The sequence below is a fragment of the Podarcis vaucheri genome (genome assembly GCF_965113315.1).
Source record: "Podarcis vaucheri genome assembly, chromosome: 14".
NCBI lineage: Eukaryota > Metazoa > Chordata > Lepidosauria > Squamata > Lacertidae > Podarcis > Podarcis vaucheri.
In genome coordinates, this window is record NC_138752.1 from 49,250,300 (window position 1) to 49,265,514 (window position 15,215).

At 51.9% G+C, this 15,215-nt stretch overlaps 2 protein-coding genes and 1 long non-coding RNA gene across 6 annotated transcripts in view; 2 read left to right on the forward strand and 1 right to left on the reverse strand.

Annotated features, from left to right (window-relative positions):
• Window positions 1-5,666, forward strand: part of SREBF1 (sterol regulatory element binding transcription factor 1) — a 48,524-nt gene extending 42,858 nt beyond the window's left edge. For both annotated transcript variants that reach the window (XM_082199641.1, XM_082199642.1), the window contains exons 18-19: window positions 1,616-1,727; window positions 3,486-5,666. In XM_082199641.1, the coding sequence (XP_082055767.1) occupies window positions 1,616-1,727; window positions 3,486-3,709 (336 nt within the window). In that variant the 3' untranslated portion in view covers window positions 3,710-5,666. The remainder of the gene's footprint in view (window positions 1-1,615; window positions 1,728-3,485) is intronic.
• Window positions 2,161-3,042, forward strand: LOC309519178. The gene is made up of 2 exons (XR_014213726.1): window positions 2,161-2,297; window positions 2,701-3,042. It is a non-coding gene; the product is annotated as an uncharacterized lncRNA (long non-coding RNA).
• Window positions 5,667-6,891: 1,225 nt separating the features above from the next.
• Window positions 6,892-15,215, reverse strand: part of RAI1 (retinoic acid induced 1) — a 222,766-nt gene continuing 214,442 nt past the window's right edge. For all 3 annotated transcript variants that reach the window (XM_082199602.1, XM_082199603.1, XM_082199604.1), the window contains one exon: window positions 6,892-10,413. In XM_082199602.1, the coding sequence (XP_082055728.1) occupies window positions 10,399-10,413 (15 nt within the window). In that variant the 3' untranslated portion in view covers window positions 6,892-10,398. The remainder of the gene's footprint in view (window positions 10,414-15,215) is intronic.

Here is a 15,215-nt window from a genome sequence, read left to right on the forward strand (position 1 = left end):
GGTTTCCCCAGCCACTCTGGGCGGCTTCCAACAGAAGATTAAAATACAGTGGTCTGTTAAACATTAAAAGCTTCCCTAAAGAGGGCTGCCTTCAGATGTCCTCTGAAAATCTGGTAGTTGTTCTTCTCTTTGACATCTGGAGGGCGTTCCACAGGGAGGATGCCACTACCAAGAAGGCCCTCTGCCCTGGTTCCCTGTAACTTGGCTTCTCGCAGCGAGGGAACCACCAGAAGGCCCTCGGTGCTGGACCTCAGTGTCTGGGCTGAACAATGGGGGTGGAGACGCTCCTTCAGGTCTACTGGGCCGAGGCCGTTTAGGGCTTTCAAGGTCAGCACCAACACTTTGAATTGTAATTGAAAACGTACTGGGAGCCAATGTAGGTCTTTCAAGACTGGTGTTATGTGGTCTTGGTGGCCGCCCCAAGTCACCAGTCTAGCTGCCGCATTCTGGATTAGTTGTAGTTTCCGGGTCACCTTCAAAGGTAGCCCCACATAGAGCACATTGCAGTAGTCCAAGCGGGAGATGACTAGAGCATGCACCACTCTGGCGAGGCAGTACACAGGCAGGGAGGGTCTCAGCCTGCGTACCAAATTTATATACAGCTCGATTGCTGTTGTTTTTTATTTAAAAAAACCTTCAAAGGGGTTAACCGGAAAGATAATACCATGAAATCAACAATAATTTAAAGCTTTCATAATGTTAACGTAGCAACGGACTAGAAAGTGGTCAGAACTCCCATCCGCTTTCTCAGCATCCGAATAGACTTGTCTGTGCAGGAATTGGAGATTACACTTGAAGGTACCTGCTTGCTATCAATAGGAAGGGAATTCCAAAGTGGAGGTGTTTCCACACTAAAATATCGAGTTCTTACAAATGTGGAATGGGTATTATGTGGCACCTCTAACAGTGCCGTTTCCACTGATCAGTTGGTCGAGTGGGCAGATCTTTTAATCAACTGGTCCCAAGCTGTTAAGGGCTTGACAATGTGGAATTTGCAGCCCTCTGCGTGTTATGAGGCTCTGAGGTCACATCTGCATCATATACCATGTTAAAAGTCAAGCCCCCCTCCCCGAATCCTGGGGGCTGTGGTCTGTTAAGGGTGCTAAGTTTCAAATTTTTGCTGAAATCCTCACAGGTGCAGGGTCTGTGTCATCCTTGCCTTCCTTTTGAGGGCCAAGGGGTGTTTGTTGTGAGCATCCCTTCTTTCATTCTGCAACTCATCTCGCTGGTGGTCTGTGCTCTGCAGCCTCCCTGGGTGCCCAGCCATCAATTAAACCAGATCAGGAAGTGCAGGCAGCTGGGGAGGCTGCAAATTGCCAGAGAAATATTTCCTGTAAAGAAAAGCACACATCCGTGTGAGAGTTGGCTGCCTTGCCACGGGGAAGTCTGCTCGAAAGCCTTTGGCCACCAGAATTCTGACGGATTTCTAAATAAGTGCTCTGAGAACAAGGCAGGGAACCTGAAGCCTCTTTTGCAGAGGACAGAAACTTTAGAGACCCTGGGAGACAGATCTCGACACAGCGCTGGTTTTCGTGGCGGTTTTGGTGGGAGGCAGCGGTGGGTGGTGCTGGGGGGAGTGTGGTGGTTCCTGACTCTCTGGCCTGCCCCCCCCCAGGTGTTCCTCCATGAGGCGACGGCCCGGCTGATGGCCCGAGCCAGCCCCACCCGGACCCACCAGCTGCTGGACCGCAGCCTGCGCAGGAGAGTTGCATCGAGCATCAAAGGAGGTGAGTGACAGGGGTGTGGGCTTGGTCCATGCATGAACCACCGTAAGCTGCCTTACTCAGAATCAGACCCACTGGTCCATCCAGCTCAGTACTGCCTCCACTGATCGGCAGTGACTCTTTGGGGAGATTCCCAGCCCCACCTGGAGATGTCTTTGGGGATTGAACCTTCTGCATTCAAGGCAGGTGTTCTGCAACTGAGCTACAGCCTTTCCCTCTGAATGCGGGTGATTTCATAGAATCATAGTTAGAATGGGATCCCTAGGGCCATCTAGTCCAACCCCCTGCCATGCAGGAATCTTTCACCCAATGTGGGGCTCAAACCCACGACCCTCCGATTAAGAGTCTCATGCTCTGCCAAGTGAGCTATGTTTTGCTCTTCACACCTGAATGCCTCTTCCGCCTTGGGGCCCTGCTTGCCTCCTCTCTGGACCACCTGTAAGAAGGCAGAGAGGTGGGGGCTAGCTGAGTACATGCCCCATTTGCCCTAAGGGGCCAGTCTCCACCGCAGCACCCCACCCCAATCATAACACCTGAGAGGGTCTGTAGGGAGGGATAGTTGAAAGGGTAAAGGTGAAGGGACCATTAGGTCCAGTCGTGGCCGACTCTGGGGTTGTGGCGCTCATCTCGCTTTATTGGCCAAGGGAGCCAGCGTACAGCTTCCAGGTCATGTGGCCAGCATGACTAAGGTCATGTGGCCAGCATGACTAAGGTCATGTGGCCAGCATGACTAAGCCGCTTCTGGCGAACCAGAGCAGCACACAGAAACGGCGTTTACTGTCCCTCTGGAGCGGTACCTATTTATCTACTTGCACTTTGACGTGCTTTTGAACTGCTAGGTAGGCAGGAGAAGGGACCCCGCAACGGGAGCTCACCTTGTCGCGGGGATTCAAACCGCCGACCTTCTGATCGGCAAGTCCTAGGCTCTGTGGTTTAACCCACAGCGCCACCCGCGTCCCTAGTTGAAAGGGTAGAGCTCAGCATTAGGAGTGAAAATAAGCTGTGGGTCTCTGAATTGGTCCTGGTGCTAGACAGTGATGCAGCCTTATTAATCCATTCATTGCATTTACATCCCCACCCCATTCCTCCCCCCCCCAGGTGTCTTACATGGTTCTTCCCCTCCTATTTAATCCCCCAGACCACCCAGTGAGGTAGGTTAGGTTTAGAGAGGTGGTGACTGGCTCCCAAGGTCCCCCGGTGAGCTTCATGGCCGTGTGGGGGATTCGAACCCTGGACTCTCTCCAACATGCTAACCATTGCACCATGCTGCCTTCAGGGGGGGAATGGCCAGTGCCGGATTTACATATTAGCTAAACAATTTAGCTTTTAAATTGAAAAAAAATGGATGTACATTTCCAAAATATAAGATGAAAAACAAATAAAATAAAACTTACATACAGTTAGAGCTTAATAATTATTTCACTATTAATATATTACTTCTTAATTGTATTTCACTGTTAATATACTTCTTAATTGTATTTCAGTTCAACAATTACTTTGATAAAATACATATTTTGTTATGTGCAAATGGCTTTAGATGCTTCATAAATGACCTTATAGCATATATTCAACCCACAAAACAGCAACAATTTGTTGTTGACAAAGGACAGCTGGCCATAGAAAGGGCCCCATTACCTTCAGTAGCTTAGGGCCTCATCAAACCTCAATCTGGCCCTGGGGGTGGCCTGTCCTTTTGCGCAGGGCCACCTCTTCCTTCCGTGCCCCATCCCGCTGAGCTTCCGACATTGTTTTCCTTTCCAGCCAGCGACCACGAGAGCCAGCCGACTGCGCGAGAGCAGGCCGAGGCCCTCCTCCTCGCCTGCTCTTACCTGCCCCCCGCCTTCCTTCTGGGTCCCGGTCAGAGGATGGGCATGTTGGCGGAAGCGGCCCGATCCCTGGAGAAGCTGGGGGACAAAAGGACACTTCACGAGTGCCAGCAGATGATCATCCGGCTGGGAAGCGGGTCCACTGTCACCTCCAGCTAGAGAGAGGGGGCACCGAGGAGGACTTGTGGGGAGGAGGAAGAGAGGGAAGGCGACCCCTCTAAGCACATGGCGTGTGTGTTCTCCTGGACTCTGGCAGGCGAGACAAAGGATCTGGCGTGGCCTGCAGAAGCCTGGCCTTCCCCCCTCTTTCTCTCTCTCTAGGTAATCATTACTCTGCAGGGCTACTCTCTCATCTCCCCCTAAGTTCTGTGGGGGGAGCCCCTCTCCTTGTGGCTGTGTGTGCTGAGCAGACCTATGTGACTTGGGGGGTGGGGAGCGCAAGCAAGCAAGTGGTGTTTTCCGAGAAGGTGAGCGTGCTTATCCTGCTGTCGAAATTGGGGAGAAAGGAGATTGATCGCTGGCTGCATTGAGGCAGTGTTGGAAAAACCGGACGTCCTTGACAGCACTGGTTTTTCGACTGGCGGGCAGGGAGAAGCTAGCGAGTCCAGCGTGGGTTGCAACAGGAGCAGCGCCACCATGCAAATAAATGAGGAAAGGTTAGGAATTGGGTCCCTAAATGCATGCTTGGGTCAGAAGTATGTCCCTGGGTCTGAAAAGGCTGGAGATAACCTGCTTTTTAGAGCCATTCTGGTTGGGATGCAAGTGCATTTTGTTCAGTTTCTTGCAACTAGATTCTGCATTTTGAGACACACACACACCCTTGCAAATGCACACATGGCTTGTGGTGGCTCATTGCACTTCCATTGTAGCACCCCTATGGGGGGGCTGGCGGCTTTGCAATTGCCCAGTTTCCCATTGGCTGGCCTCTGTTCTTCTCTCTTGTCTCCACCTCCCCTGATAGTCTCCCCTACTTCCTGCCAGCAGCCCATGACAAGGCAAAGGGGACCCCTGGTGGCAAACCACCAGCACTGCAGGATGCCCCTCCATCTCTCTGGCCAGATGTGAGCAGCTTAGATGTGAATTCCTTTTCTCCAGAGCCGTCTCTGCTGTCAGACGCCTCCCGCTTTGCTCCTCCTCCGTCCTCTGAGGGCAGATGGGGACTCCTGTCAAGGGGCAGAGTGCTATGGGTCTGGGATTTTCTGGAGATGGGCCATGGGTTTTCCCAAGGCAACCGTCCCCTTGGATATTCACATGGTGGAATTGTCTCCAGGAGAAACTTTGTGCTTCAGTTACAGAAGAAAGTTCTCCTCCTCTCCACCCTTTGTAGTGGCTCCCTGTGAATGATTTGGCTATATTTTGGTGGGCTGGGAATTGTGGATTCTGGCTTGGGTGTTCTGGACCCCCATGCTAGCATGCGGTCACTGTCTTGTTACCACACCGCAGGGCGTGTGTGCATGGATTTCTAAGAAAGTTTTGCCACATGTATATTCCACCCACTCCTTTTCTGGCAGGCTTCCCCCAAAGTAGAATTCACACACAAACACATGTCACTGCCCTAATTCTTGGAGCTGCTGGCTGTGGGCACTTCATCGGTTGAATTTCTGCCTGCCGATCAGCTGTTAAAAGGCACCGGAGTCCTGCTAGAAAAGGCGGCCAGCCCATTTAAGAAAAAGCAGACTATTCTCTCTGGGGTTTTTTATTTTGTTTCACGAGTGTACAGGGAAACGATGAAAGGTCAGAGGGGCAGTCTGCTTCATTTTCTATCCCTCCAAATAGATTTTTGGTCCTAACAGCAAGCACCCCCAGTGTTGGTTCCATCACGCTGTCTGCGTTAAGGATGTTGTTGCTATGGAGAAATTTCCTCTTGCGGGGCGCAGGTGTGATGGGAGAGGCAGGAAGGTCCGGCCTAATCATGGTGGGAATATGAACTGTGCCCTCTTCAGGGCTTCTGTTGCAAGAGCATTTCGGGGGTGTTTCTGTGTGAGAGAGAGATATTAGCGCGCCCCACCCCTCCTCAATCTGCATTGCTCAGCCACGCCTCTTCCATTTAAAAGTTATTTTCATAGCGTGAGGTTTTTTTGTACAGATGATAAAATAAAAGACCTACTTATTTATACCTCTTTTGTCTGTGGCACTTTATTGAAGGAGTGGGAAAGGAATAGAGTATGCTTGAGCGGGGCTCAGCAGGTCACGGAGAGGAGTGGGAAAGAGACCCACGTGCCTCCGTTCAAATCCATGGGTGGACCAAAGACAAGTTTGCCAATGGCGGTTCGTTACGGTGGTTTGTATGAAGTCTCCAGGTTCAGAGAGGCTGTGCTCTAGTGAAGACCCAGGTCTCCAGGAGCACCAGTGGTCTTGCTTTGACGCCTTGCCTGAAAGCGTCTGGCTGGCCACTGAATGCAAGACTGAAAAGGAGGATGCGAGACTGGATGCAGCTTCCCTTTGATCCAGAAAGGCTATGCTTGGCCAAAGCAACTTTGTGCTGTCCAAACAGGCAAACCTTCTTTTCTTATAAAGACCCCTATTTGCACCCACTTCGCACTAGATTGTGCAAATTGACTCCCATAAAAGGGTTGGAACGTTGATACATCATCTGTAATGACCCAATAGTCTGTGCAAACATTCCTTTGGTAGTATAGTTGTTGAGTAGCGAAGATGTGTGAACGCACCTTCCGTGTTTAAACCAAGGGTGTGGAGCTTCTGGTCTTCCAGTTCCTGTGGACTGCGACTCCCGTCAGCCCCAGACAGCATGAACCCAAAGTCAGGGGCGATGGGGGTTGTAGTCCAACAACTAGGAGGCAACAGGTTCCACATCCCTTAGTTAAAACAGTGGATGTGATCGCTGTTGCATGGGCGTCTTCTCCTTCCTCCAAGCAGAGACGCTGGTCAGGTCCCTTGGCGGTCAATTATTCGGGTACCAGTGGGGACCATGCATATAGCATCGTTCTTCCTCTGGCGGGTTTCTGTATATGTTCACGCACACTCTCACATGTCTGCGCACAGGCTGCCTCTCTCGTTCCCATCCTGACCTTGAAATCTGCACTGCAGTCCTCGTACCTGTTACGCTGCTGCTGTTTCAAATCTTCCTCTGCCTGGAAAGAGACACTTTCCTCCGATCGATGGCTTGCCATCGTAGGTCTCAGGTGTGAGGATTTTCTAGGGGAGCCTAGTACGCTACCTCGGACTGAGGGACGCCTGAATTGATTGGATTGGCAGGCGATTGGCTCAAGTTTATTGGGCACTTACTGAATTGGGTGATTAGAGCAACTGGTTAATCTATCCTTACTCCCTCAATGGATGGGGGTGGCAGAAAAATAGTTTACTAGGGGACTCTGCAAACATCCAAAACAATTATTGAATCTTTATTGATGTTTTTGAATGCAATGACCTGATTTTTTCTCTCTCTTTTTTTTAACTCTTAAGGAAAATAAACTTCTTTTAGAAACAGCTTGTTACACACAATCTTCAGTGTGAAGCAATATACTAAATAAGAACACTAGTTTTAACATTTACAGTCTTTCATATATATTATATATATGTATATGTATACATATATATACACTATAGAATGAGGCAATATATAATACACACGATTCGCCATTTTACAGTCATTATGTACAGGATGCTATTCAAAGACAGCCAAGATCGTCGGGGTCACGATGCCGTGTGGTGGGGGGGTGGCGGGGCATGGGGTGGGGTGGACAGGGATTTCCCCAGCCTGCCCTCATAAGGTGTGCTTCTGAAACAGGCCAGCCAAACCTTGCGGGGCAAGCTGTGAGAGTAGCAATGGCGACGGCAGAGAGCGCAGGGTACCATGAAACAGACAGGTTACAAGCGTGAATCTGCGTGGTCTCTCTTAACAGGGCAAAGGAAGCCAACAGGATGCTGTTACTGATCCCATTGGATGGGTAGACATGAGAGCTTCATGGGAGCAGAGAGGGCCCAGATGTACTCCTCTTTCTGGACTGGGCAACACCAATATGGAATTTCGAAACATAGCAGCACATTCATGGTCCTTGCGCATATTCTGTACCTGTTAATTTCTGGGTCCTGTTAATAAGCGGGGAGATGATACAGCTGCTCCACGGGCGACTGCAACCAGAATACTGAACCAACGCTCCCCTCCAGGCTGACTTTCCACCCTGGAGCTGTGTAGACGGGTGTTCTGATTTCATAGCTAAGCAGAAAGAGTCCTCTAAGATCCCTTCTGTTCAGGGGATACCCTCAAAAGCAGGAGTAACTAATGTGGGAACTCTCCGTAAGTTGCTGGACTTCCAATTCCCACCAACCCCAGTCAGGGATGATGGAAGTTGCAGTTAGCATCATTTGGAAGGTGCCCTATTGGCTATGCTTGCATGTATGCACAGGAAAAAAAACCGGGCAGGTGCAACCACAGCTCAGCTTCTGTGCAAAGGAAGTAAGTGCTCAAACTTACGCTAGAAGCCTCTCTCCCATCCTCCCCCACTGCCTTTTTAGGCATTGCTGTCCACATTTCTGGTCTCATCAAAGTCCTGGACCAAAGATGTGGGAAGCTGCCCTGTGGACATCGTTGAAAGTGCTGCTCAAAGGACAAGTGAGAACCTGCTTATGGGATGGAACAAAATGATGATGTGTGTTGGTGTGCAAGCCCATTGACGGAAGGCCTTGGACTGGGCCCAGCTGCAAAGAAGAGGTCTGAGCCCGTCTGGCAGGGTGGGACCAAGGCAAGAGGCCATCTCCAAGGAAGATGATGGTGCCACCTCAAGCGAGCGACACCTTTGCTTCCCAAGAGACTTATCTTATGCTACATGAGTTTTCACAGCCCTCTGCAAACCATGGCTCTGATCTAATCCTTATCCTCAGGCGTGTGGAGGGGTGGCTTACTGGTCCTTTGGCGGTGGCTGAAACCATGGTTCTGGTGGCACACGGTGAGGTCCAGAGAGAGCTGCTTCCCCTATAGGTATACTGACTGCCCCAGGCATGCCAGACTCCCTTTAGCAGGAGCTAGGGTGAAATGGGGGTGTATGGTGGAAGCTTTTCCCCCTCCCCACTTCACCAGGAAAAGCTTCAGCTGCTAAAAAGGTGTTGAGGCAGCTCTGGGTTGGAATCATTTAACAGGTTTGGGGAGGCAGCAACAGGGTCCCTTCAGAGTGCCTAGCTCCCCATCCGGGTCAGGCGCTGAAGGGAAATGCCTTGGGCCTCAGCCGAGCCAGGATCTGCTCAAATTCTGGACACGCCTGCCACAAACTCCAATGGAAGGTGAGATGCACTGGCATGGCTAAAGCACCAGGAGGGAGGAGTGTGCCCAACCGTCTCTGTATGTTCCCTGTTCCCAGAAACCACCCAGAGGAACAGAGAAATATTCCCATCCCAAAGAAGTGCCAATGTGCGTTTGGGAGTCGGTGAAACCCAGCGGGGAATCTGCTTGGAAAGTGTGTGGCGAAACCCCTGCGCAGGCCGGCAGAGGCGTGCGAAACTCTCCCTCCCGCCCCGATCGAACTTCGCTAGTGTTCCGCGAAACTCGTTCCCCCTTTCCTTTAAATCCCGCAGAGCCTGCAAGCTGCCTCGCGAGTTTCGCTGCTGGTGAATGGCGGGGGCGAATCCCAATCGAACTGAGCTAGTTTTTCTCCAAGACGACCTTCCTGGGTGCCTGAGCCGCCTTTTCCGCGCTGGGCAGGAGGGCCGAGATGGGGGTCGGCCCCAGATGGGGACTGCAAATGGGGTCGGAGGGAAGGAGGGAGGGGCGGCGAGGGGAGGACGGGGGGACAAAAGCCAAACGAAGGAGCAAACGAACCAAAGCAACGCGGCATTGTTTCAAAAAAACATCGGGGCGCTTCTTTTTACAAGCTGATCACAGATATATACAAACACGCACACGCACACGCACGCACACCATGAGGTTTGAAGGCAAAAATAGATCAGATCAGAAAAAAGAGACGGAGGAGGAGGACGAGGCGGGCTCGGAGAGTCCGGCGTCTGGGGGAGAAAGGCAAGGCGACCTGGCGGGATGCTTCGCAGGAGCCTTTCTCCCCGGCTGGCCTCCCCCCTCGCCCGCACCTTTCCCGTGCGGAGAAAGTCTGGAAAGGTGAACTCGGACCGGTGCTGTTGGGATTTCAGATTTCCGATGAAATCTGGCCGAAGGATTGCAAGTTCCAAAGGGTGGTGCGCAGGTAAGAGCCTCGAGATTCACTGCGAGGAGGAGAAACGCAAAAGGGAGAGGGGGAAAAAAGAAAAAGAAACCCCCCCTAACAAACTCCAGGCCAGGTTTTGTCAGTAGCCGTGTCCCAGGTGGAAGATGTTAGCTTATCAGTATTGGTTACAGCTCCTAAGTAAGGGAACCGGGGGAGGCGGGGAAGGAGGAATGAAAACGTGGAGCCGGAGTTTCTCTTCTCTCCTGAACCGGCTCTGGGTTGCTTTCAAGAGAAGGGCGGGAGGTGCAGCGAGGATCAGAACCTGCAAGTGGGTTTTGGTTTCGGTGCCAACCTGGAGAGGCTCTTGGAAAATGCCAGAGGAGGAGGAGGAGATCGGGAACCGGAGCCGAGGTCCTGCGCCCCCCCCCCCCCGGCTGAACGCCAGGAGATGCTTAGGAGTTGGGCTGGAGTTCTGTGCCTTTCGGGGGTGGGGTGTCGTCTCGGTGAGAAACTGCAGGCACCTAAGCGAGCTGGAGCGAGGGGCTCTTCCGCGCGGCGGCCGGGGCGGGGGGGTCCCCATCCTAGAGTACTATTGCAAAGGAGGGCGGATGGGCTGGAGGGTCGGGCAACCGGGCCGAAATACATTCGCTTTGCCTCTCCCCTGCAGAGTTCATCTTGGCTGCAGCCGCTGCCCGAGGCTGGCGACCGGGTGGAGGCGACGGGTTTCCCTGCTCCGCATTACAACGGCTGCTTCTGCAAAAAAATAAAATAAAAATAAGAGAACGAAAGGTGGGTTTATCCTTTGCACAGCTGGCCCCTTTCTGCACCTCCAAAGGCATATATATAATATAATAAGCTCATATAAGCAACGCTTAACGCCTCCCCCACCCCATAAATCCGGTCCGGGCTTTTGTGGCCGCCGATTGGCTGGCGGGCGGGGGCAGCCCGGTGGTCTTGACGCAGCCCGGGCTGGTGGCTGACAGCTAGAGGACTCCCTTGGTTCATTCATGGGGAATAATTCATGTTGCTAAGGCTCGCCGTGCACCTCCCGCAGCCCCGGATAAAATAAATAAATAAAAGCACAGCCCTTGACAGTCTGCAGAGATGTGTTTATGGCCCCCTCCCCTGACTTTCCTCCCTCCCTCCCCTCCTTTCTTTCCTTTTTTTTAAAAAAGGAATCCAGTCTGGTGGTTTTTACGCATCGCGAGGGGGCAGCAAAAAACGCATCCATCTCTCGCGCAAGCTGGCTGCTGTGGAGGCGAGCTCACAATAGCACTTGCCTTGCCAGTTTCTCTCCGGGCGAGTTCCCGGGTGTCTTATTCCTAACCCCCCTTTCCGCCCCCCCGCCTCCTTCCGCTTGGCCTGCATTAATTGGTACCGCGAGGCCCCCGGGCCTGCCAGACGCCCACGACTTCTCACCCCACCCCACTCTTGACACCGCAAGCGCTTTGCAGCCTCCCGTGTGCTATTTGTGTGCAGGCATAAAAATGCACACGGCAAAAATAGGAAACAGGCAGGAAGAAGGAAAGGGGCTTGGGGTTTTTCCCTCCTCCCCTCCCCCCCTTTTAAAGTAAAAATAGAATGGATGTTGCAGCCAAGAAGCCAATGTTGCGTAGCCGCTAATGGAGATCAGGGGCATTTTTGCACATTGCAGCAGTGGCACGCTTGGGGGATGCCTCAGATAGTGCGGAAGGGGCGCCCAAGGCCTGTATCCCCTTGCAGGCAAGGCAGGCATCCCTCCTTCTGCTGCGTGCTGGTGGAGGGCAGGGCCAGAGGGGAAAGGGGCTGGAGCTGCCTGTGGCTCTTCCCTTTGGGCAATTGGCTGTGTTCCCAGCCATGCAAAAGGCAGAGGATTTTACACCCAGCAATGCCTGCCTTGCCAACCTCTGGCCAGGCAAGCAAGAGGCATTGTCAATGCCCAAGGACACATTCTGGCCAGGCAAAACCACCCAAGGAGCAGGGCTGGTAAAGGGTTGGCTTGGGGAGAGTTCTGAGGGCCGCATGGAAAGGCTAGAGGGCCAACACAAGTTTGTTCCAATTTACTTTTTCAAGCGTACACTGCAAACATCTTAACTGTACTCTTAAAAACCGCACTATGTGAATTGGCCCATGTGAGTTGCTGTGTCCTTGACTGAAAATTCATCCCAGCTATGGATAAACAAGGGAGGCTCCTTATCTCTAAACTCCAGCCTGCCCCCTCCACCATCTGCTCGCATACAAGGAGGCAGTGTGGGAGAATAAAATCACAGAATTGTATAGTTGGAAGAGACCACAAGGGTCATCTAGTCCAACCCCCTGCAAGGCAGGAATCTTTTGCCCAACAGGGGGCTTGAACATAAGACCCTGAGATCAAGAGTTTCATGCTCTACTGACTTGAGTTATCCCAGCTGACAAAAACTACTATCTTACCTTATAGGGTGGTTGTAAGGGTTGCATGTGGGATAAGGTTTAGGTAGTGCTTTGAACGCTTAGAAAAAGTGCTGTGCAAATTCAAAGTATTATGACAACGTAGGCATCACAAGGTCGAGAAATGCAAAGCTAAAAGGGTGTAGAGATTTAAGCACCACAGTCCTGTGAGGAGCAACTCCCGGCAGAGGCTTTGTGGGGTGGGCTATTCTATGTTCAACTTGTTTAACTTTTCAAAGCAACAACAGAACATATGGAAAAAGGTCTTCACAGAAGCTGCACGCAAACACAAATTAATCTGAAGGGGAAATTTATGACAGACAGAATAGTCTGACTCCATGCTTGAATAACAATGTGGAGAGGGGTGCTGTGAGTGCCACCGCCCTTACTTTCAAAAAAGTTTTTTTGGGTGTTTGTGTGTGTGTGTACTGGCTTGGTTAAAACGGGGGAAGGAATTGGCAGAGGGGCTTGCAGATTTCATTAAGCCCCTTCTCCAAATTAATGGGTTCGCACATTCACTGGGAAGGGAAAACAAAGGAAGAAGGGCGTTCTGATTCTCCTTGTTTTAAAAGTTTTTTTTTTTAAAAAAAAAAAGCTTTGAGGCCCATGCCTTTGTGGAAGTCGGTGGAATTCCAGGTGGACTGTAGCTTTTGTCAGATTTGCGGAGGGGAGTGTGTGTGTGTGTGTGTGTGTGTGGAGACCCCCGCCCCCTGCAAACAGGTCAGGCTCATAACGGCTGCCGTGGGGGTCAAGGTGAGGCCTATGATGTTCAGCCGCTGGACTTCTTTCCTGCCTGAGCTGACAAGGGAGAGACACCCCTCAGCCTCTCGATTTTCTGTCTCAGGAATGCCTGCCAGCCTGCCTCCCCAGATCCCCACCTGGGTCTCCCTCTCTCCTCCTTCTCCCACAGCACCATCTGCTTCAAATTGCAGATAACCAGGTGCAACCCTTGGCGTGGTGTTGGGAGGGTGGGGAGGAGGAAGGGGGAGAAGGCAGGAAGCCCTCGCCATGGTGATTAAATTATGTCAGAGGCCTGGTCAGCGGTTACTAAGGCAAGACAAAAGGCCTTTGCTCCAAAAGGCTGTCTCCTGTTTCCTTGACGGTGGGGAAGGAGGAGGAGGAGGAATAGGACGTGGCAGGAACTGCAGCAGGCGGTGTGAAGGAATGGCGTCCGCCTCTCCACAGCCGTGGCCAGCTTGCTCCCCGTCCTGACAGGGATGGGAGGCGAGAGAGGGTGTTGCTTGCAAACACAAGCTGCCAAGAGGAATACTGCAAACGCTGCTGACGTCGGGCATGCAAACCCGCTCCTGAGAGGCAGACAGGCGTGTTTGGGGAGCTGGCTGTGATGTGGGTAACAGCCACCCAAAGACTTCTGGGTGCTGGCCTTAGCGCGACGGAGGCCTAATCCTGATGGCAGGCAGGCAGGCAGGCTCAAGCCAAGGAGGAAGGCAGCCTTTGGAGCTGAGAGGTGCCCGAGCTCCCCTTGGCCCAGAGGGTTGCTGCTACTTGTTTTGCCCAAAGTAGTTTCCGGCTGCTCGGACTGAGAGTGCAGGGTTTGAACACGCGCAGAGTTCCCTCCACCCCGCATCCCTAATACTAGAACTCTGAATCACCGAGAGAAGTTGATGGGAAGGATATTCAGGGAGGATGAAAGAAAGGAGGTCTTTCCGCGAGGCATGATTAAGTCACGGCGTTTGCCATAACAGGATGTGGACTGGCTTAGACAGGTTTAGAAAGGGGATTAGACAAATTTGTGGAGGAGGAGGAGGAGATTTAAAAAAAATTGGGACAGATTTATCAATCTGCATACACAATGTACCTTTAGAGCACATTATTTCCCTCAAGGAATTCTGGGCGCTGTAGTTTCCCCCTCACACAGAATCCCCATCAACCTCAAACTAAGCACACATAATTCTTTAGAGGTGCAAAAATGTGCTTTGAAGGTGCTTTAAAGATATACTGCGTATGCAGCCTTAGTCATGTTGCTAATACAGAGCCCTCATAGTCAGAAGCATATCCCCGAAAACCAGTTTCTAGGCTGCAACAGTGGGAATATACCACTTCCATTCTCTGCTCGAGGGCTTCCCAAAGGCTTTTGGTTCACCACTCCTGAAAACTGGAGTTAGAAGGACCTTTGTCCTAATGCTGAAGAACCACTCGCATTTTCTTTGTCCTGAGCAGAACAAGGCAGAGTGTGTTGTGTTTATTTTAAAGCGTCTAGGGGCAGAGACGCTGCACAGTGCCTCCTTTCCCGAAAGGAAGCAGTTTCCAAAACACATCAGTTTCAAGAACAGGAGCGCTTTGAGCACATGCAAAGTGCCCCCCTCTTCCAACTGTAAAAAAACACACCGAATTCTTAGGGAGAGTGGAAAAACAAATGCAAATGTTAACATGCAAACCCACACAGCCCGGGCACACACATTTTTACACCCTTCTGTTCTGGCAGCTGGCCAGGAGGATGAAATTGTGGTCAAGCCAGCCTGATCTTCTCCGGTCATGCGGAGGGTTTGAGAAGGCCCTGGGCGATGTGTCATATGGTGCACCCCTTCCTTCGAGGGCTCTGGAAGGCTCACCTAGGGGCAGTGGCTGTGCTCCAGGAAGCTGAACCTAGTGGTTCGCCAGCTGTTTAATTTATCACAATACCCCAGAGCGGTTTTAGGTTGGAGGCACTGTAGGGAATTAAATGGGTAGCCAGGCCCAGCTGCCTGGGGCTGTTTGGAGTGATTAGCCAGGGGGGGGGGGAAATAGAATAAATTAAGGGAAACCCAGGGCAGGCATCAGCCATGGGACCTGCCAGGGTGCTGGGATCCTGGCTGCTGCCAGGAGATGCCAGGTGCCGTTGCCAGCTCTGGCCAGGTGGCAGCTCCAATTGCCTGGATAGGGAAGATAGCAGCACGGCCCCTGCTGCCAGCATGTGTGTCCGTGCATATAAAGCACCCAGAGAGAGACACATCAGAATCCTCTGCCAACGTAACCCTTTCTGTGCAGAGGAAAGCAAAACGCTGCAAACTTATTCCCTGCGTTCCTGGGAGAAAGGGGCATTTGGAACAGGCAGGAACTGCCTTCTACCAGCTGAGCACTGTCTACACTAGAGATGGGCGAACTTCAGTTTCTCATTTTCCCAATCTTCTGTCCAGTTCTGCACATTT